Raw genomic sequence first — 22514 nt, 5'->3', positions numbered from 1 at the left:
CCACTGCTTCAGATCTTGCTCAGTTGGCCATAGGACATTATCATGATGACAGCACCATCGTACTCATCTATGTACCCTTTATCGATCTGTAAACCCCTGCATTCATTCTTGAAGCCACTGTCAAGTCCTACCTCTAAAGTCTACATCTCATTTTAAATGATGAAGCCATTGAGCTCAGTGGTTAAATGTGAGAAAAACTTTTGACTCAATTGTGGGTGGTGGCCCACTAGTACATCTATAGCAAAATTACCATAAACAGTTGGGTCCTAAACTTCTTTAAAATTTAGACATCCTAAGAGGAGATTAGAGACCGGACCCCGTTACCTCTGGTTCTTCTGGATAGCACCAGTGACTACATTGGGTAGTTGATTTGTGCTTTGAAATATTTTGTGGCACCCCTTTAAATTTCTTAGGTGCCGGACAGTCAGTAGCTTACATTTCTTCCATCCTTTCAAAGATTACTTGTTGATAGAGCCTTGCAAAAAACAGTGCAGAAATTGCACACTTGAAAGTTGTGATGCTGTGGACTGTGGTATTCAAGGGTTTCAACCTGCTGAATAGGGTTAACCCACTGATCGCAAAAAAGATCTCAGTTCTGAGCTGTGCATTGTTGCAATTAGCAGAGTTTGACTGAAGTATTGTATACATTCTTAACCTGGTGAAAATCATGCAGAGAAACAGTGCAATTTGCAATAAGTTTAGAATTATGATTGGTGCACAAATGGTTGTTTTCACCCAAATAGGGATTTGCAAGGTGTCTGAATGACCTGAGTATCTGTTGATGGTGAATCCCCTGCTCTTTGAATAAATAAGGTAGTTTCTTCTTTCTTCAAAGGCAATAAGCCATCCAAGGGAAAGTTTTTTAAATAGCCCTTGAAAACATACCAGTATAGTTGTTTCTCACTGAGGCACATCATTGTGATCCCTGCTAGTAATGCACGGGTGCGGCACTTAATTGATGGCTTCAATTCCCTGTTGTCCAACGAAAGTCCTATACTAGTACTAAATGCTCAGCTTTAGTTGAGCAGAATTGTGTATATTTAGTACAATTTTTAAGTTCATGGACATGGGCCTTTTCATGAGGCGCGAGGTATGGCTAAAGTCTTTTAAATTGAAAGGCATGAGCTAGACAAAGTAACTGACCAACTGCTCGATGACAAGACCTCTCTTCGATCCATCCTGGAAGAAATTGCTCAAGCAGTACAACTAAAACACAGACAGACAAATGGAGGACCACCATCCAGAAGTAGTCATCTGAATGACAGAATCATAGCATTCCTTTTGGTTGTCCAGTGCTTTCTAGTTCTGAAAGGAGAGGCGTTCTTCTTCAAACTACATCACTACGTACTTCCTCTGTAGCAATTCATTTGATGATGGCCTTAGTGATTGTACCTCAACTGCCTATAGACCAGACATTTTATTTAATATATTTCTACCTACGTTTCACACGTTTACAAATAAAACTTTAGCTTACTTTAAACGTCAAATGCTCCTTTTAAGCCAGTTTTATAATAGCTAATCTATGTCACCGGATCCATTTGTTCATCCTAATTCGCAAGAAGAAATCCAGCAAGGTGAAACTACATCTTCCAGTCTTTCTACAGGTCATTTATTTTTAAGAATGTCAGATCTTTCTTTCTTGTTCTACATTTGTAAGTTCAGTTAACCAGTTGCTTCATTTAACTGTAGTTCTCTGTGAAAAAATGTTTTGTTCTTATTTTAATTTTATACATAAATATTAGACATGTTAAGCTGTGTAGACACCTGATACATAACATGCTTAATGTTTCTGCCTCTGAAGTCCATTGTCTGGTGAATTGCTATATCAAAGGTTTTTTTTTTCTTTTGTAATGCTCCTACAACTTCTGTAGTATATTTCAAATAAAACGACTTTTTAGGTTTTCTAAACTCTACCACACAACTCTTTCTAACCCACCTCCCTTTTTAGGTTGAGCATAACAGCGCGGAAGCGCTGCTTTTTTCTACGCGTTGTTATCTGTTTGTACTTTTATCCACACCCTGCCCTCACGCCCATTACTATCGCTCGTTCATGGGCTTGCCCTACAAAGAATCCTTTGTTATCATTGGTAAATGTTTCACGTTTGTCCCTCCTTGGCACGCTTTGGTTACCGCCTTTGACATCGACCCTGTTACATGGCTAATTGCACTTTTGAGGTATGTTTGATTGCAAGCAAACTTGTTTTTCCTTTTGTGTGTCTCCTTCATGCCCATGGTGTGAGGCTTTGAATCGGGTCGCATGTGTGAAATTGGATTACTTTTCATTTTCAATATATGTGGCAAGAAAAGTCCGGTTAGGGGTTTACAATAATAACAGCTCTAACTCGAGCAAATGTGAGACCTATTGCATTGCAAATGCTTGTTTTTAAATAGTCTGTTTTCCTTAAAGAAAAACAGGATGTATTTCAACAAAACAATGAAAAGTGTTCTTTTAATTTTTTAAGAGTAGGCACTGGTCTGTGTACATTCTGCGTGCTCTGAAAAAATTTTGGTGCCCCCATTGACAAAGGGGAAGGGGTCCCCTACGGGCCCCTTCCAATTTGTGCATTGTTTACTCCTAATTACATTTTTTGGTAAAATGCGAATGTTTTGCAACCGTATTCTCGGTCTCATAACATTCCCAAATACCAATAAGAGTGGGTATTAGGAATGGACACTCATCACACACCTCATCCTAATACTGAATCGCAAACCCTATTGTGCAAGTCAGTAAAAGGTTACTGATTCGCAAAATAGGGTTAGTACATGTAGAAAGGCTTTTTTAGCAGTAGAAAATAACCCAATATGCCATTTGTGACTGCTAAATTCTTTCATACATGTGTCCCTCAGTTACCAACAAACCATTCAGCAGAAATAAAGACACAAAGTGTACCTGTTGTCTCAGGATGTGTGCTGCTTGTGGTAGTCGCAGTTGTTGTGGTGCCTGCGGTGGTTGCTGCTATACTGCTCATTCCTCTTAAAAACAGATACACAGATTTTCAGTGGTGCAAGTACTGATACTAACTACCTCTCCTTGTAACATTATAATTGTTGAAATAAGTAATAACGCCCATGAGGTAGACAAAAGCGAAACCTCCCAAACCGACCCATGAAAGAGTAAGTCTCATGGGTGAGACAGGCACCTCTAAAGTAACACGTCAATATATTTTTAAATCTTGAATGTCATTAGGATACATAGACCTTTGACTCTGTTTATGACACACACCTCTAGGCGCATAGCTCCCCTCTTCAGGCCTTCACTAGTCATCTTGATGTTGCTTAGCAACTGGTACTCATGAGGAGAAACTTTGCTCAGACAGTGGTAATCAGTAAAAATGAGAAAATAATTTAGCAATACTAGCATAAATATGTAATGCCGCATAATTTGTCTTCTCTTGCTGTATAATTTAGTCAACCCTACCACACAATTTCATCAACCCATGCTCCATCATTCCAACAAACCTTTCCTTTAGCAAGGGCAGCTATTTTTAATATGATGACAGACCGTGAAGTAACCGATACTGGGCCTGTATTCGTCCCCCCAATTAACAGTCTATGGCAGGTGGTTTCAAATGAGGACTGTGACTTTGGACCACCAAAGAACACCCCTGCTTTCTTTCACAGATTTGCTTAACTAATTGTTTACGTACACAATTATCCATGCTCATTAGAGTGCTTTACACAAGACCCTGACATGAAAAACAATAAATACTCATTTTTTTTCAATCACGGGGACGTAAAATTATTTGAGGGAACAACAGCCTGTTTAGCTGAAGCTAGGATCTGGTCTTGGTTCAGTTCTGAAGTCGGAAACTCTGACCTCTTGGTTACATCACTTCACTATAATCACATGCCTACTAAAAGTCCTGCTCCATCACAAAGAAACGCATTATCCTGTTACACAAAAAAACATCAGCACTTTAACTGCTCATATTTATGTGAATAGAAGAAACCTAATGCAGGTCCCTTTGCATTAGGCATTTCAAAGAGTTGCAGCTGTAGGTGGTTCTGTGTCTGTATCTGGAACCAAACCAACCTAACAAGTTTTACCCACAGTGCCACACTAAACAGACCCCTGCCTTATGCAAATCAGTACTGACCAGATCCTCCTGGCCATTGTTCATCCCACACTGCCATGTGATGCCCCCTCTGAACTACTGTAGATGGAGAGGTGCAAAAACCAAGATGGAGCGGCCAAGAAAGAATCTCAGGAGAAAATAATTCAGCCAGAGAGATTCTATCTTCTCCATTATGGAACATAGCATAGCCTTGGTGTGTGGGTGGATAGAAGAGAATTGTATGGAATTAAAAACTTCAATAAAGTACCTATTAGTCTCTCTGCTGAATTTGTTCAGTTGAACAATCTACAACACATCCTTCTTCCTCAAGGGAGCACCAAAGACTCCAGACCAGTTTCAGCCTTTCAAGGCTTCATCAGTGAGGTATAGCTTGGATCCTGTGAGAAAGTGATCAAAGGGACTCACATCTGAGTATGCCCATGGTCTCTTAGGGAACTGCATAAAAAACTCCGGCAGTATTGGGAATAATGCATACAAATAGTCTAATCCACTGGCATTGTCTCAGGATACTGTTCTGCAGGGAGATAAGCACTCGCTTTTTTGACCAGCACTTGATAAAACATTTTGATGGGAAGTAGGCCTGCACTAGTGAGTGAGAGGAAAACATAAAACCAGAAGTGGAAACTATGATATGGAAATGGCCTCAGTCTTGGAATCGAGTTTGAAGACATGAGCAGTGGAATTAGTCACCCAAGAGGCACAAAATTTCCAGAAAACCAGGGTAGTAGAAGGAAGACCGAAGAAAAGACATGAACGTAATCATAAGCATGTAACCACTCATGTCTTCATCAAGAGACTGAGCCTACACCACCCAATCAGACTTGTTCCTGTTGTCTGTCTATATTTTCCCTCTCTAGAATCACAAGTCCTAGGAGGCAGCTTGTCCTCCCTCCCACTGCATCAGATCTTGCTCAGTTGGCCATAGGACATTATCATGATGACAGCACCATGTTACTCATCTATGTACCCTTTATCGATCTGTAAACCCCTGCATTCATTCTTGAAACCACTGTCAAGTCCTACCTCTAAAGTCTACATCTCCCTTTTAAATGATGAAGCCATTGAGCTCAGTGGTTAAATGTGAGGAACCCTTTTGACTCAATTGTGGGTGGTGGCCCACTAGTACATCTATAGCAAAATTACCATAAACAGTTGGGTCCTAAACTTCTGTAAAATTTAGACATCCTAAGAGGACATTAGAGACCGGACCCCTTTTACCTCTGGTTCTTCTGGATAGCACCAGTGACTACATTGGGTAGTTGATTTGTGCTTTGAAATATTTTGTGGCACCCCTTTAAATTTCTTAGGTACCAGACAGTCAGTAGCTTACATTTCTTCCATCCTTTCAAAGATTACTTGTTGATAGAGCCTTGCAAAAAACAGTGCAGAAATTGCACACTTGAAAGTTGTGATGCTGTGGACTGTGGTATTCCAGGGCTTCAACCTGCTGAATAGGGTTAACCCACTGATCGCAAGAAAGATCTCAGTTCTGAGCTGTGCATTGTTGCAATTAGCAGTGTTTGACTGAAGTATTGTTTCCATTCTTAACCTGGTGAAAATCATGCAGAGAAACAGTGCAATTTGCAATAAGTTTAGAATTATGATTGGGGCACAAATGGTTGTTTTCACCCAAATAGGGATTTGCAAAGTGTCTGAATGACCTGAGTATTTGTTGATGGTGAATCCCCTGCTCTTTGAATAAATAAGGTAGTTTCTTCTTTCTTCAAAGGCAATAGGCCATCCAAGGGAAAGTTTTTTAAATAGCCCTTGAAAACATACCAGTATAGTTGTTTCTCACTGAGGCACATCATTGTGATCCCTGCTAGTAATGCACAGGCGTCGGCACTTAATTGATGGCTTCAATTCCCTGTTGTCCAACGAAAGTCCTATACTAGTACTAAATGCTCAGCTTTAGTTGAGCAGAATTGTGTTTATTTAGTACAATTTGTAAGTTCATGGACATGGGCCTTTTCATGAGGCGCGAGGCATGGCTAAAGTCTTTTAACTTGAAAGGCATGAGCTAGACAAAGTAACTGACCAACTGCTCGATGAGAAGACCTCTCTTCAATCCATCCTGGATGAAATTGCTCAAGCAGTACAACTAAAACACAGACAGCCAAATGGAGGACCACCATCCAGAAGTAGTCATCTGAATCACAGAATCATAGCATTCCTTTTGGTTGTCCAGTGGTTTCTAGTCCTGAAAGGAGAGGCGTTCTTCTTCAAACTACATCACTACGTACTTCCTCTGTAGCAATTCATTTGATGATGGCCTTAGTGATTGTACCTCAACTGCCTATAGACCAGACATTTTATTTCATATATTTCTACCTACGTTTCACACGTTTACAAATAAAAGTTTAGCTTACTTTAAACGTCAAATGCTCCATTTAAGCCAGTTTTATAATAGCTAATCTATGTCACCGGATCCATTTGTTCATCCTAATTCGCATGAAGAAATCCAGCAAGTTGAAACTACATCTTCCAGTCTTTCTACAGGTCATTTATTTTTAAGAATGTCAGATCTTTCTTTCTTGTTCTACATTTGTAAGTTCAGTTAACCAGTTGCTTCATTTAACTGTAGTTCTCTGTGAAAAAATGTTTTGTTCCTATTTTAGTTTTATACATAAATATTAGACATGTTAAGCTGTGTAGACACCTGATACATAACATGCTTAATGTTTCTGCCTCTGAAGTCCATTGTCTGGTGAATTGCTATATCAAAAGTTTTTTTTTTCTTTTGTAATGCCCCTACAATTTCTGTAGTATATTTCAAATAAAACGACTTTTTAGGTTTTCTAAACTCTACCACACATCTCTTTCTAACCCACCTCCCTTTTTAGGTTGAGCATAACAGCGCGGAAGCGCTGCTTTTTGCTACGCGTTGTTATCTGTTTGTACTTTTATCCACACCCCGCTCTCACGCCCACTACTATCGCTCGTTCATGGGCTTGCTCTACAAAAATCCTTTGTTATCATTGGTAAATGTTTCACGTTTGTCCCTCCTTGGCGCGCTTTGGTTACCGCCTTTGACATCAACCCTGTTACATGGCTAATTGCACTTTTGAGGTATGTTTGATTGCAAGCAAACTTGTTTTTCCTTTTGTGTGTCTCCTTCATGCTCATGGTGTGAGGCTTTGAATCGGGTCGCAAGAAAAGTCCGGTTAGGGGTTTACAATAATAACAGCTCTAACTCGAGCAAATGTGAGACCTATTGCTTTGCAAATGCTTGTTTTTAAATAGAGTATTTTTTCCTTAAAGAAAAACAGGATGTATTTCAACAAAACAATGAAAAGTTTTCTTTGAATTTTTTAAGAGTAGGCACTGGTCAGTGTACATTCTGCGTGCTCTGAAAATTTTTTGGTGCCCCCATTGACAAAGGGGAAGGGGTCCCGTAGGGGCCCCTTCCAATTTGTGCATTGTTTACTCCTAATAAATTTTTTTGGTAAAATGCGAATGTTTTGCAACTGTATTCTCGGTCTCATAACATTCGCAAATATCAATGAGAGTGGGTATTAGGAATGGACACTCATCACACACCCCATCTTAATACTGAATCGCAAACCCTATTGTGCAAGTCAGGAAAAGGTTACCGACTCGCAAAATAGGTTAGTACATGTAGAAAGGCTTTTTTAGCAGTAGAAAATAACCCAATATGCCATTTGTGACTGCTAAATTCTTTCATACATGTGTCCCTCAGTTACCAATAAATCATTCAGCGGAAATAAAGACACAAAGTGTACCTGTTGTCTCAGGAGGTGTGCTGCTTGTGGTGATCGCAGGTGCTGTGGTGCCTGCGGTGGTTGATGCTATAGTGCCCATTCCTGTTAAAAACAGATACGCAGATTGTCAGTGGTGCAAGTACTGATACTAACTACCTCTACTTGTAACATTATAATTGTTGAAATAAGTAATAACGCCCATGAGGTAGACAAAGGATAACCTCCTAAACCGACCCATGAAAGAGTAAGTCTCATGGGTGAGACAGGCACCTCTAAAGTAACACGTCAATATATTTTTAAATCTTGAATGTCATTATGATACATAGACCTTTGACTCTGTTTATGACACACACCTCTAGGCGCATAGCTCCCCTCTTCAGGCCTTCACTGGTCATCTTGCTGTTGCTTAGCAACTGGTACTCATGAGGAGAAACTTTGCTCAGACAGTGGTAATGAGTAAAAATGAGAAAATAATGTAGTAATACTAGCATAAATATGTTATGCCGCACAATTTGTCTTCTCTTGCTGTATAATTTAGTCAACCCTACCACACAATTTCATCAACCCATGCTCCATCTTTCCAATAAACCCTTCCTTTAGCAAGGGCAGCTATTTTGAATATGATGACAGACCGTGAAGTAACCCATACTGGGCCTGTATTCGTCCCCCCAAATAACAATCTATGGCAGGTGGTTTCAAATGAGGACTGTGACTTTGGGCCACCAAAGAACACCCCTGCTTTCTTTCACAGATTTGCTTAACTAATGTTTTTACGCACACAATTATCCATGCTCATTAGAGTGCTTTACACAAGACCCTGACGTTTTACATGAAAAACAATAAATCCACATTTTTTTTCAATCACGGGAACGTAAAATTATTTGAGGGAACAACAGCCTGTTTAGCTGAAGCTAGGATATGGTCTTGGTTCAGTTCTGAAGTTGGAAACTCTGACCTCTTGGTTACATCACTTCACTATAATCACGTGGCTACTAAAAGGCCTGCTCCATCACAAAGAAACGCATTATTCTCTTACACAAAAAAACATCAGCACTTTAACTGCTCATAATTATGTGAACAGAAGAAACCTTATGCAGGTCCCTTTGCATTAGGCATTTCAAAGAGTTGCAGCTGTAGGTGGTTCTATGTCTGTATCTGGAGCCAAACCAACCTAACAAGTTTTACCCACAGTGCCACACAAAACAGACCCCTGCCTTATGCAAATCAGTACTGACCAGATCCTCCTGGCCATTGTTCATCCCACACTGCCATGTGATGCCCCCTCTGAACTACTGTAGATGGAGAGGGGCAAGAACCAAGATGGAGCGGCAAAGAAAGAATCTCAGGAGAAAAAAATTCAGCCAGAGAGATTCCATCTTCTCCATTATGGAACATAGCATAGCCTTGGTGTGTGGGTGGATAGAAGAGAATTGTATGGAATTAAACACTTCAAAAAAGGACCTATTAGTCTCTCTGCTGAATTTGTTCAGTTGAACACTCTACAACACTTCCTTCTTCTTCAAGGGAGCACCAGAGACCCCAGACCAGTTTCAGCCTTTCAAGGCTTCATCAGTGAGGTATAGCTTGGATCCTGTGAGCAAGTGATCAAGGGACCCACATCTGAGTATGCCCATGGCCTCTTAGGGAACTGCATAAAAAACTCCGGCGGTATTGGGAATAATGCAGACAAATAGTCTAGGGCCAGATGTAGCAAAGGTTTTTACCCATTCTGTGACTATGGGAAAAAGTGTTCGTACATATGGCCCCTAATCCACTGGCATTGTCTCAGGATACTGTTCTGCAGGGAGATAAGCACTTGCTTTTTTGACCAGCACTTGATAAAACATTTTGATGGGAAGTAGACCTGCACTAGTGAGTGAGAGGAAAACATAAAACCAGAAGTGGAAACTATGATATGGAAATGGCCTCAGTCTTGGAATCGAGTTTGAAGACATGAGCAGTGGAATTAGTCACCCAAGAGGCACAAAATTTCCAGAAAACCAGGGTAGTAGAAGGAAGACCGAAGAAAAGACACAAACGTAATCATAAGCATGTAACCACTCATGTCTTCATAAAGAGACTGAGTCTACACCACTCAATCAGACTTGTGCCTGTTGTCTGTCTATATTTTCCCTCTCTAGAATCACAAGCCCCAGGAGGCAGCTTGTCCTTACTCCCACTGCTTCAGATCTTGCTCAGTTGGCCATAGGACATTATCATGATGACAGCACCATGGTACTCATCTATGTACCCTTTATCGATCTGTAAACCCCTGCATTCATTCTTGAAGCCACGGTCAAGTCCTACCACTAAAGTCTACATCTCGTTTTAAATGATGAAGCCATTGAGCTCAGTGGTTAAATGTGAGGAACCCTTTTGACTCAATTGTGGGTGGTGGCCCACTAGTACATCTATAGCAAAATTACCATAAACAGTTGGGTCCTAAACTTATGTAAAATTTAGACATCCTAAGAGGAGATTAGAGACCGGACCCCGTTACCTCTGGTTCTTCTGGATAGCACCAGTGACTACATTGGGTAGTTGATTTGTGCTTTGAAATATTTTGTGGCACCCCTTTAAATTTCTTAGGTACCGGACAGTCAGTAGCTTACATTTCTTCCATCCTTTCAAAGATTACTTGTTGATAGAGCCTTGCAAAAAACAGTGCAGAAATTGCACACTTGAAAGTTGTGATGCTGTGGACTGTGGTATTCCAGGGTTTCAACCTGCTGAATAGGGTTAACCCACTGATCGCAAGAAAGATCTCAGTTCTGAGCTGTGCATTGTTGCAATTAGCAGTGTTTGACTGGAGTATTGTTTCCATTCTTAACCTGGTGAAAATCATGCCGAGAAACAGTGCAATTTGCAAAAAGTTTAGAATTATGATTGGGGAACAAATGGTTGTGTTCACCCAAATAGGGATTTGCAAGGTGTCTGAATGACCTGAGTATTTGTTGATGGTGAATCCCCTGCTCTTTGAATAAATAAGGTAGTTTCTTCTTTCTTCAAAGGCAATAAGCCATCCAAGGGAAAGTTTTTTAAATAGCCCTTGAAAACATACCAGTATAGTTGTTTCTCACTGAGGCATATCATTGTGATCCCTGCTAGTAATGCACAGGCGCCGGCACTTAATTGATGGCTTCAATTCCCTTTTGTCAAACGAAAGTCCTATACTAGTACTAAATGCTCAGCTTTAGTTGAGCAGAATTGTGTTTATTTAGTACAATTTTTAAGTTCATGGACATGGGCCTTTTCATGAGGCATGAGGCATGGCTAAAGTCTTTTAACTTGAAAGGCATGAGCTAGACAAAGTAACTGACCAACTGCTCGATGACAAGACCTCTCTTCGATCCATCCTGGAAGAAATTGCTCAAGCAGTACAACTAAAACACAGACAGCCAAATGGAGGACCACCATCCAGAAGTAGTCATCTGAATCACAGAATCATAGCATTCCTTTTGGTTGTCCAGTGCTTTCTAGTCCTGAAAGGAGAGGCATTCTTCTTCAAACTACATCACTACGTACTTCCTCTGTAGCAATTCATTTGATGATGGCCTTAGTGATTGTACCTCAATTGCCTATAGACCAGACATTTTATTTCATATATTTCTACCTACGTTTCACACGTTTACAAATACAACTTTAGCTTACTTTAAACGTCAAATGCTCAATTTAAGCCAGTTTTATAATAGCTAATCAATGTCACCGAATCCATTTGCTCATCCTAATTCGCATGAAGAAATCCAGCAAGGTGAAACTACATCTTCCAGTCTTTCTACAGATCATTTATTTTTAAGAATGTCAGATCTTTCTTTCTTGTTCTACATTTGTAAGTTCAGTTAACCAGTTGCTTCATTTAACTGTAGTATTCTGTGAAAAAGTCTTTTGTTCTTTTTTTAAATTTATACATAAGTATTAGACATGTTAAGCTGTGTAGACATCTGATACATAACATGCTTAACGTTTCTGCCTCTGAAGTCCATTGTCTGGTGAATTGCTATATCAAAAGTTATTTTTTTCTTTTGTAGTGCCCCTACAATTTCTGTAGTATATTTCAAATAAAACGACTTTTTAGGTTTTCTAAACTCTACCACACATCTCTTTCTAACCCACCTCCCTTTTTAGGTTGAGCATAACAGCGCGGACGCGCTGCTTTTTTCTACGCGTTGTTATCTGTTTGTACTTTTATCCACACCCCGCCCTCACGCCCATTACTATCGCTCGTTCATGGGCTTGCTCTACAAAAATCCTTTGTTATCATTGGTAAATGTTTCACGTTTGTCCCTCCTTGGCGCGCTTTGGTTACCGCCTTTGACATCGACCCTGTTACATGGCTAATTGCACTTTTGCTGGTATGTTTGATTGCAAGCAAACTTGTTTTTCCTTTTGTGTGTCTCCTTCATGCTCATGGTGTGAGGCTTTGAATCGGGTCGCATGTGTGAAATTGGATTACGTTTCATTTTCAATATATGTGGCAAGAAAAGTCTGGTTAGGGATTTACAATAATAACAGCTCTTACTCGAGCAAATGTGAGACCTATTGCATTGGAAATGCTTGTTTTTAAATAGAGTCTGTTTTCCTTAAAGAAAAACAGGATGTATTTCACCAAAACAATGAAAAGTTTTCTTTGAATTTTTTAAGACTAGGCACTGGTCTGTGTACATTCTGCGTGCTCTGAAAAAATGTTGGTGCCCCCATTGACAAAGGGTAAGGGGTCCCCTAGGGGCCCCTTCCAATTTGTGCATGGTTTACTCCTAATTAAAATTTTTGGTAAAATGCAAATGTTTTGCAACCGTATTCTCGGTCTCATAACATTCGCAAATACCAATGAGAGTGGGTATTAGGAATGGACACTCATCACACACCCCATCCTAATACTGAACCGCAAACCCTATTGTGCAAGTCAGTAAAAGGTTACCGATTCGCAAAATAGGGTTAGTACATGTAGAAAGGCTTTTTTAGCAGTAGAAAATAACCCAATATGCCATTTGCGACTGCTAAATTCTTTCATGCATGTGTCCCTCAGTTACCAACAAATCATTCAGCAGAAATAAAGACTCAAAGTGTACCTGTTGTCTCAGGAGGTGTTCTGCTTGTGATGGTCGGAAGTCTTGTGGTGCCTGCAGTGGTTGCTTCTGTAGTGCTCATTCCTGTTAAAAACAGATACACAGATTGTCAGTGGTGCAAGTACTGATACTAACTACCTCTCCTTGTAACATTATAATTGTTGAAATAAGTAATAATGCCCATGAAGTAGACAAAAGCCTAACCTCCTAAACCGAACCATGAAAGAGTAAGTCTCATGGGTGAGACAGGCACCTCTAAACTAACACGTCAATATATTTTTAAATCTTGAATGTCATTAGGAGACATAGACCTTTGACTCTGTTTATGACACACACCTCTAGGCGCATAGCTCCCCTCTTCAGGCCTTCACTGGTCATCTTGCTGTTGCTTAGCAACTGGTACTCATGAGGAGAAACTTTGCTCAGACAGTGGTAATGAGTAAAAATGAGAAAATAATGTAGTAATACTAGCATAAATATGTTATGCCACATAATTTCTCTTCTCTTGCTGTATAATGTAGTCAACCCTACCACGCAATTTCGTCAATCCATGCTCCATCTTTCCAATAAACCCTTCCTTTAGCAAGGGCATCTATTTTTAATATGATGACAGACCGTGAAGTAACCCATACTGGGCCTGTATTCGTCCCCCCAATTAACAGTCTATGGCAGGTGGTTTCAAATGAGGAGTGTGACTTTTTGCCACCAAAGAACACCCCTGCTTTCTTTCACAGATTTGCTTAACTAATTTTTTTTACGCACACAATTATCCATGCTCATTAGAGTGCTTTACACAAGACCCTGACGTTTTACATGAAAAACAATAAATACACATTTTTTTCAATCACGGGGACGTAAAATTATTTGAGGGAACAACAGCCTTTTTAGCTGAAGCTAGGATATGGTCTTGGTTCAGTTCTGAAGTTGGAAACTCTAACCTCTTGGTTATATCACTTCATTATAATCACGTGCCTACTAAAAGGCCTGCTCCATCACAAAGAAACGCATTATTCTCTTACACAAAAAAACATCAGCACTTTAACTGCTCATAATTATGTGAATAGAAGAAACCTTATCCAGGTCCCTTTGCATAAGGCATTTCAAAGAGTTGCAGCTGTAGGTGATTCTGTGTCTGTATCTGGAACCAATCCAACCTAACAAGTTTTACCCACAGTGCCACACTAAACAGACCCGTGCCTTATGCAAATCAGTACTGACCAGATCCTCCTGGCCATTGTTCATCCCACACTGCCATGTGATGCCTCCTCTGAACTACTGTAGATGGAGAGGGGCAAGAACCAAGATGGAGCGGCCAAGAAAGAATCTCAGGAGAAAAGAATTCAGCCAGAGAGATTCCATCTTCTCCATTATGGAACATAGCCTAGCCTTGGTGTGTAGGTGGATAGAAAAGAATTGTATGGAATTAAAAACTTCAAAAAAGGACCTATTAGTCTTTCTGCTGAATTTGTTCAGTTGAACACTCTACAACACATCCTTCTTCCTGAAGAGAGCACCAGAGACCCCAGACCAGTTTCAGCCTTTCAAGACTTCATCCGTGAGGTATAGCTTGGATCCTGTGAGAAAGTGATCAAGGGACGCACATCTGAGTATGCCCATGGTCTCTTAGGGAACTGCATAAAAAACTCAGGCGGTATTGGGAATAATGCATACAAATAGTCTAATCCACTGGCATTGTCTCAGGATACTGTTCTGCAGGGAGATAAGCACTCGCTTTTTTGACCAGCACTTGATAAAACATTTTGATGGGAAGTAGGCCTGCACTAGTGAGTGAGGGGAAAACATAAAACCAGAAGTGGAAACTATGATATGGAAATGGCCTCAGTCTTGGAATCGAGTTTGAAGACATGAGCAGTGGAATTAGTCACCCAAGAGGCACAACATTTTCAGAAAACCAGGGTAGTAGAAGGAAGACAAAGAAAAGACATGAACGTAATCATAAGCATGTAACCACTTATGTCTTCATAAAGAGACTGAGCCTACACCACCCAATCAGACTTGTGCCTGTTGTCTCTCTATATTTTCCCTCTCTAGAATCACAAGTCCCAGGAGGCAGCTTGTCCTCCCTCCCACTGCTTCAGATCTTGCTCAGTTGGCCATAGGACATTATCATGATGACAGGACCATGTTACTCATCTATGTACCCTTTATCGATCTGTAAACCCCTGCATTCATTCTTGAAGCCACTGTCAAGTCCTACCTCTAAAGTCTACATCTCCCTTTTAAATGATGAAGCCATTGAGCTCAGTGGTTCAATGTGAGGAACCCTTTTGACTCAATTGTGGGTGGTGGCCCACTAGTACTTCTATAGCAAAATTACCATAAACAGTTGGGCCCTAAACTTCTGTAAAATTTAGACATCCTAAGCGGACATTAGATACCGGACCCCTTTTACCTCTGGTTCTTCTGGATAGCACCAGTGACTACATTGGGTAGTTGATTTGTGCTTTGAAATATTTTGTGGCACCCCTTTAAAGTTCTTAGGTACCGGACAGTCAGTAGCTTACATTTCTTCTATCCTTTCAAAGATTACTTGTTGATAGAGCCTTGCAAAAAACAGTGCAGAAATTGCACACTTGAAAGCTGTGATGCTGTGGACTGTGGTATTCCAGGGTTTAAACCTGCTGAATAGGGTTAACCCAATGATCGCCAGAAAGATCTCAGTTCTGAGCTGTGCATTGTTGCAATTAGCAGTGTTTGACTGAAGTATTGTTTCCAGTCTTAACCTGGTGAAAATCATGCCGAGAAACAGTGCAATTTGCGATAAGTTTAGAATTATGATTGGGGCACAAATGGTTGTTTTCACCCAAATAGGAATTTGCAAAGTGTCTGAATGACCTGAGTATTTGTTGATGGTGAATCCCCTGCTCTTTGAATAAATACGGTAGTTTCTTCTTTCTTCAAAGGCAATAAGCCATTCAAGGGAAAGTTTTTTAAATAGCCCTTGAAAACATATCAGTATAGTTGTTTCTCACTGAGGCACATCATTGTGATCCCTGCTAGTAATGCACGGGTGCGGCACTTAATTGATGGCTTAAATTCCCTGTTGTCCAACGAAAGTCCTATACTAGTACTAAATGCTCAGCTTTAGTTGAGCAGAATTGTGTATAATTAGTACAGTTTTTAAGTTTGTGGACATGGGCCTTTTCATGAGGCGCGAGGCATGGCTAAAGTCTTTTAACTTGAAAGGCATGAGCTAGACAAAGTAACTGACCAACTGCTCGATGACAAGACCTCTCTTCGATCCATCCTGGAAGAAATTGCTCAAGCAGTACAACTAAAACACAGACAGCCAAATGGAGGACCACCATCCAGAAGTAGTCATCTGAATGACAGAATCATAGCATTCCTTTTGGTTGTCCAGTGCTTTCTAGTCCTGAAAGGAGAAGCGTTCTTCTTCAAACTACATCACTACGTACTTCCTCTGTAGCAATTCATTTGGTGATGGCCTTAGTGATTGTACCTCAACTCCCTATAGACCAGACATTTTATTTCATATATTTCTACCTACGTTTCAAACGTTTACAAATACAACTTTAGCTTACTTTAAACGTCAAATGCTCCATTTAAGCCAGTTTTATAATAGCTAATCTATGTCACCGGATCCATTTGCTCATCCTAATTCGCATGAAGAAATCCAGCAAGGTGAAACTACATCTTCCAGTCTTTCTACAGGTCATTTATTTTTAAGAATGTCAAATCGTTCTTTCTTGTTCTACATTTGTAAGTTCAGTTAACCAGTTGCTTCATTTAATTGTAGTTCTCTGTGAAAAAATGTTTTGTTCTTATTTTAATTTTATACATAAATATTAGACATGTTAAGCTGTGTAGACACCTGATACATAACATGCTTAATGTTTCTGCCTCTGAAGTCCATTGTCTGGTGAATTGCTATATCAAAAGTTATTTTTTTCTTTTGTAATGCCACTACAATTTCTGTAGAATATTTCAAATAAAACAACTTTTTAGGTTTTCTAAACTCTACCACACATCTCTTTCTAACCCACCTCCCTTTTTAGGTTGAGCATAACAGCACGGAAGCGATGCTTTTTTCTACGCGTTGTTATCTGTTTGTACTTTTATCCACACCCCACCCTCACACCCATTACTATCGCTCGTTCATGGGCTTGCCCTACAAAAATCCTTTGTTATCATTGGTAAATGTTTCACGTTTGTCCCTCCTTGGGGCGCTTTGGTTACCGCCTTTGACATCGACCCTGTTACATGGCCAATTGCACTTTTGCTGGTATGTTTGATTGCAAGCAAACTTGTTTTTCCTTTTGTGTGTCTCCTTCATGCTCATGGTGTGAGGCTTTGAATTGGATCTCATGTGTGAAATTGGATTATGTTTCATTTTTAATATATGTGGCAAGAAAAGTCTGGTTAGGGGTTTACAATAATAACAGCTCTAACTCGAGCAAATGCGAGACCTATTGCATCGCAAATGCTTGTTTTTAAATAGAGTCTGTTTTCCTTAAAGAAAAACATGATGTATTTCAACAAAACAATGAAAAGTTTTCTTTTCATTTTTTAAGAGTAGGCACTGGTCTGTGTACATTCTGCGTGCTTTGAAAAACTTTTGGTGCCCCCATTGACAAAGTGGAAGGGGTCCCCTAGGGGCCCCTTCCAATTTGTGCATTGTTTACTCCTAATTAACATTTTTGGTAAAATGCAATAGTTTTGCAACCGTATTCTCGGTCTCATAACATTCGCAAATACCAATGAGAGTGGATATTAGGAATGGACACTCATCACACACCCCATCCTAATACTGAATCGCAAACCCTATTGTGCAAGTCAGTAAAAGGTTAACGATTCGCAAAATAGGGTTAGTACATGTAGAAAGACTTTTTTAGCAGTAGAAAATAACCCAATATGCCATTTGTGACTGCTAAATTCTTTCATACATGTGTCCCTCAGTTACCAATAAATCATTCAGCAGAAATAAAGACACAAATTGTACCTGTTGTCTCAGGAGGTGTGCTGCTTGTGGTAGTCACAGGTGTTGTGGTTGCTGCTATAGTGCTCATTCCTGTTAAAAACAGATACACAGATTGTCAGTGGTGCAAGTACTGATACTAACTTCCTCTCCTTGTAACATTATAATTGTTGAAATAAGTAATAACGCCAATGAAGTAGACAAAAGCCTAACCTCCTAAACCGAACCATGAAAGAGTAAGTCTCATGGGTGAGACAGGCACCTCTAAAGTAACACGTCAATATATTTTTAAATCTTGAATGTCATTAGGATACATAGACCTTTGACTCTGTTTATGACACACACCTCTAGGCGCATAGCTCCCCTCTTCAGGCCTTCACTGGTCATCTTGCTGTTGCTTAGCAACTGGTACTCATGAGGAGAAACTTTGCTCAGACAGTGGTAATGAGTAAAAATGAGAAAATAATGTAGTAATACTAGCATAAATATGTTATGCCACATAATTTGTCTTCTCTTGCTGTGTAAGGTAGTCAACCCTACCACACAATTTCGTCAATCCATGCTCCATCTTTCCAATAAACCCTTCCTTTAGCAAGGGCAGCTATTTTTAATATGATGACAGACCGTTAAGTAACCGATACTGGGCCTGTATTCGTCCCCCCAATTAACAGTCTATGGCAGGTGGTTTCAAATGAGGAGTGTGACTTTTTGCCACCAAAGAACACCCCTGCTTTCTTTCACAGATTTGCTTAACTAATTGTTTTTACGCACACAATTATCCATGCTCATTAGAGTGCTTTACACAAGACCCTGACATTTTACATGAAAAACAATAAATACACATTTTTTTCAATCACGGGGACGTAAAATTATTTGAGGGAACAACAGCCTGTTTAGCTGAAGCTAGGATATGGTCTTGGTTCAGTTCTGAAGTTGGAAACTCTGACCTCTTGGTTACATCACTTCACTATAATCACCTGCCTACTAAAAGGCCTGCTCCATCACAAAGAAACGCATTATTCTCTTACACAAAAAAACATCAGCACTTTAACTGCTCATAATTATGTGAATAGAAGAAACCTTATGCAGGTCCCTTTGCATTAGGCATTTCAAAGAGTTGCAGCTGTAGGTGGTTCTGTGTTTGTATCTGGAACCAATCCAACCTAACAAGTTTTACCCACAGTGCCACACTAAACAGACCCCTGCCTTATGCAAATCAGTACTGACCATCTCCTCCTGGCCATTGTTCATCCCACACTGCCATGTGATGCCCCCTCTGAACTACTGTAGATGGAGAGGTGCAAGAACCAAGTTTGAGCGGCGAAGAAAGAATCTCAGGAGAAACAAATTCAGCCAGAGAGATTCCATCTTCTCCATTATGGAACATAGCATAGCCTTGGAGTGTGGGTGGATAGAAGAGAATTGTATGGAATTAAAAACTTTAAAAAAGGACCTATTAGTCTCTCTGCTGAATTTGTTCAGTTGAACACTCTACAACACATCCTTCTTCCTCAAGAGAGCACCAGAGACCCCAGACCAGTTTCAGCCTTTCAAGGCTTCATCCGTGAGGTATAGCTTGGATCCTGTGAGAAAGTGATCAAGGGACGCACATCTGAGTATGCCCATGGTCTCTTAGGGAACTGAATAAAAACTCCGGCGGTATTGGGAATAGGGCGTACAAATAGTCTAATCCACTGGCATTGTCTCAGGATACTGTTCTGCAGGGAGATAAGCACTCGCTTTTTTGACCAGCACTTGATAAAACATTTTGATGGGAAGTGAGCCTGCACTAGTGAGTGAGAGGAAAACATAAAACCAGAAGTGGAAACTATGATATGGAAATGGCCTCAGTCTTGGAATCGAGTTTGAAGACATGAGCAATGGAATTAGTCACCCAAGAGGCACAAAATGTTCAGAAAACCAGGGTAGTAGAAGGAAGACAAAGAAAAGACATGAACGTAATCATAAGCATGTAACCACTTATGTCTTCATAAAGAGACTGAGCCTACACCACCCAATCAGACTTGTGCCTGTTGTCTGTCTATATTTTCCCTCTCTAGAATCACAAGTCCCAGGAGGCAGCTTGTCCTCCCTCCCACTGCTTCAGATCTTGCTCAGTTGGCCATAGGACATTATCACGATGACAGCACCATGTTACCCATCTATGTACCCTTTATCGATCTGTAAACCCCTGCATTCATTCTTGAAGCCACTGTCAAGTCCTACCTCTAAAGTCTACATCTCCCTTTTAAACGATGAAGCCATTGAGCTCAGTGGTTAAATGTGAGGAACCCTTTTGACTCAATTGTGGGTGGTGGCCCACTAGTACTTCTATAGCAAAATTACCATAAACAGTTGGGCCCTAAACTTCTGTAAAATTTAGACATCCTAAGCGGACATTAGATACCGGACCCCTTTTACCTCTGGTTCTTCTGGATAGCACCAGTGACTACATTGGGTAGTTGATTTGTGCTTTGAAATATTTTGTGGCACCCCTTTAAAGTTCTTAGGTACCGGACAGTCAGTAGCTTACATTTCTTCTATCCTTTCAAAGATTACTTGTTGATAGAGCCTTGCAAAAAACAGTGCAGAAATTGCACACTTTAAAGCTGTGATGCTGTGGACTGTGGTATTCCAGGGTTTAAACCTGCTGAATAGGGTTAACCCAATGATCGCCAGAAAGATCTCAGTTCTGAGCTGTGCATTGTTGCAATTAGCAGTGTTTGACTGAAGTATTGTTTCCAGTCTTAACCTGGTGAAAATCATGCCGAGAAACAGTGCAATTTGCGATAAGTTTAGAATTATGATTGGGGCACAAATGGTTGTTTTCACCCAAATAGGAATTTGCAAAGTGTCTGAATGACCTGAGTATTTGTTGATGGTGAATCCCCTGCTCTTTGAATAAATACGGTAGTTTCTTCTTTCTTCAAAGGCAATAAGCCATTCAAGGGAAAGTTTTTTAAATAGACCTTGAAAACATATCAGTATAGTTGTTTCTCACTGAGGCACATCATTGTGATCCCTGCTAGTAATGCACGGGTGCGGCACTTAATTGATGGCTTAAATTCCCTGTTATCCAACGAAAGTCCTATACTAGTACTAAATGCTCAGCTTTAGTTGAGCAGAATTGTGTATAATTAGTACAGTTTTTAAGTTTGTGGACATGGGCCTTTTCATGAGGCGCGAGGCATGGCTAAAGTCTTTTAACTTGAAAGGCATGAGCTAGACAAAGTAACTGACCAACTGCTCGATGACAAGACCTCTCTTCGATCCATCCTGGAAGAAATTGCTCAAGCAGTACAACTAAAACACAGACAGCCAAATGGAGGACCACCATCCAGAAGTAGTCATCTGAATGACAGAATCATAGCATTCCTTTTGGTTGTCCAGTGCTTTCTAGTCCTGAAAGGAGAAGCGTTCTTCTTCACACTACATCACTACGTACTTCCTCTGTAGCAATTCATTTGATGATGGCCTTAGTGATTGTACCTCAACTCCCTATAGACCAGACATTTTATTTCATATAATTCTAGCTACGTTTCAAACGTTTACAAATACAACTTTAGCTTACTTTAAACGTCAAATGCTCCATTTAAGCCAGTTTTATAATAGCTAATCTATGTCACCGGATCCATTTGCTCATCCTAATTCGCATGAAGAAATCCAGCAAGGTGAAACTACATCTTCCAGTCTTTCTACAGGTCATTTATTTTTAAGAATGTCAGATCGTTCTTTCTTGTTCTACATTTGTAAGTTCAGTTAACCAGTTGCTTCATTTAATTGTAGTTCTCTGTGAAAAAATGTTTTGTTCTTATTTTAATTTTATACATAAATATTAGACATGTTGAGCTGTGTAGACACCTGATACATAACATGCTTAATGTTTCTGCCTCTGAAGTCCATTGTCTGGTGAATTGCTATATCAAAAGTTATTTTTTTCTTTTGTAATGCCACTACAATTTCTGTAGTATATTTCAAATAAAACAACTTTTTAGGTTTTCTAAACTCTACCACACATCTCTTTCTAACCCACCTCCCTTTTTAGGTTGAGCATAACAGCACGGAAGCGATGCTTTTTTCTACGCGTTGTTATCTGTTTGTACTTTTATCCACACCCCACCCTCACACCCATTACTATCGCTCGTTCATGGGCTTGCCCTACAAAAATCCTTTGTTATCATTGGTAAATGTTTCACGTTTGTCCCTCCTTGGGGCGCTTTGGTTACCGCCTTTGACATCGACCCTGTTACATGGCCAATTGCACTTTTGCTGGTATGTTTGATTGCAAGCAAACTTGTTTTTCCTTTTGTGTGTCTCCTTCATGCTCATGGTGTGAGGCTTTGAATTGGATCTCATGTGTGAAATTGGATTATGTTTCATTTTTAATATATGTGGCAAGAAAAGTCTGGTTAAGGGTTTACAATAATAACAGCTCTAACTCGAGCAAATGCGAGACCTATTGCATCGCAAATGCTTGTTTTTAAATAGAGTCTGTTTTCCTTAAAGAAAAACATGATGTATTTCAACAAAACAATGAAAAGTTTTCTTTTCATTTTTTAAGAGTAGGCACTGGTCTGTGTACATTCTGCGTGCTCTGAAAAAATGTTGGTGCCCCCATTGACAAAGGGGAAGGGGTCCCCTAGGGGCCCCTTCCAATTTGTGCATTGTTTACTCCTAATTAACATTTTTGGTA

General features: G+C 40.0%; 1 protein-coding gene across 11 annotated transcripts in view; it reads right to left on the bottom strand.

The window, feature by feature from the left end:
- Nucleotides 1–22514, bottom strand: part of LOC138283053 (uromodulin-like) — a 298687-nt gene that overhangs the window by 208008 nt on the left and 68165 nt on the right. For 8 of the 11 annotated variants that reach the window (XR_011201042.1, XR_011201047.1, XR_011201041.1 and 5 more), the window contains 3 exons: nt 17846–17914; nt 12868–12948; nt 7820–7900 (listed from right to left, as the gene is read on the bottom strand). Coding sequence is in view for 1 of the 11 variants with exons in the window: in XM_069221194.1 (XP_069077295.1) it covers nt 7820–7900; nt 12868–12948; nt 17846–17914 (231 nt within the window). In the remaining 10 variants the exon portion in view is untranslated. The remainder of the gene's footprint in view (nt 1–7819; nt 7901–12867; nt 12949–17845; nt 17915–22514) is intronic. The other 3 variants (XR_011201046.1, XR_011201050.1, XR_011201049.1) reach the window with 1 other exon arrangement.

This window comes from Pleurodeles waltl, chromosome 2_2 (genome assembly GCF_031143425.1).
Source record: "Pleurodeles waltl isolate 20211129_DDA chromosome 2_2, aPleWal1.hap1.20221129, whole genome shotgun sequence".
In the NCBI taxonomy this organism is placed as follows: Eukaryota; Metazoa; Chordata; class Amphibia; order Caudata; family Salamandridae; genus Pleurodeles; species Pleurodeles waltl.
The sequence above is the reverse complement of the archived record's forward strand: the minus strand, read 5'-3'. Positions and strand labels throughout refer to the sequence as shown.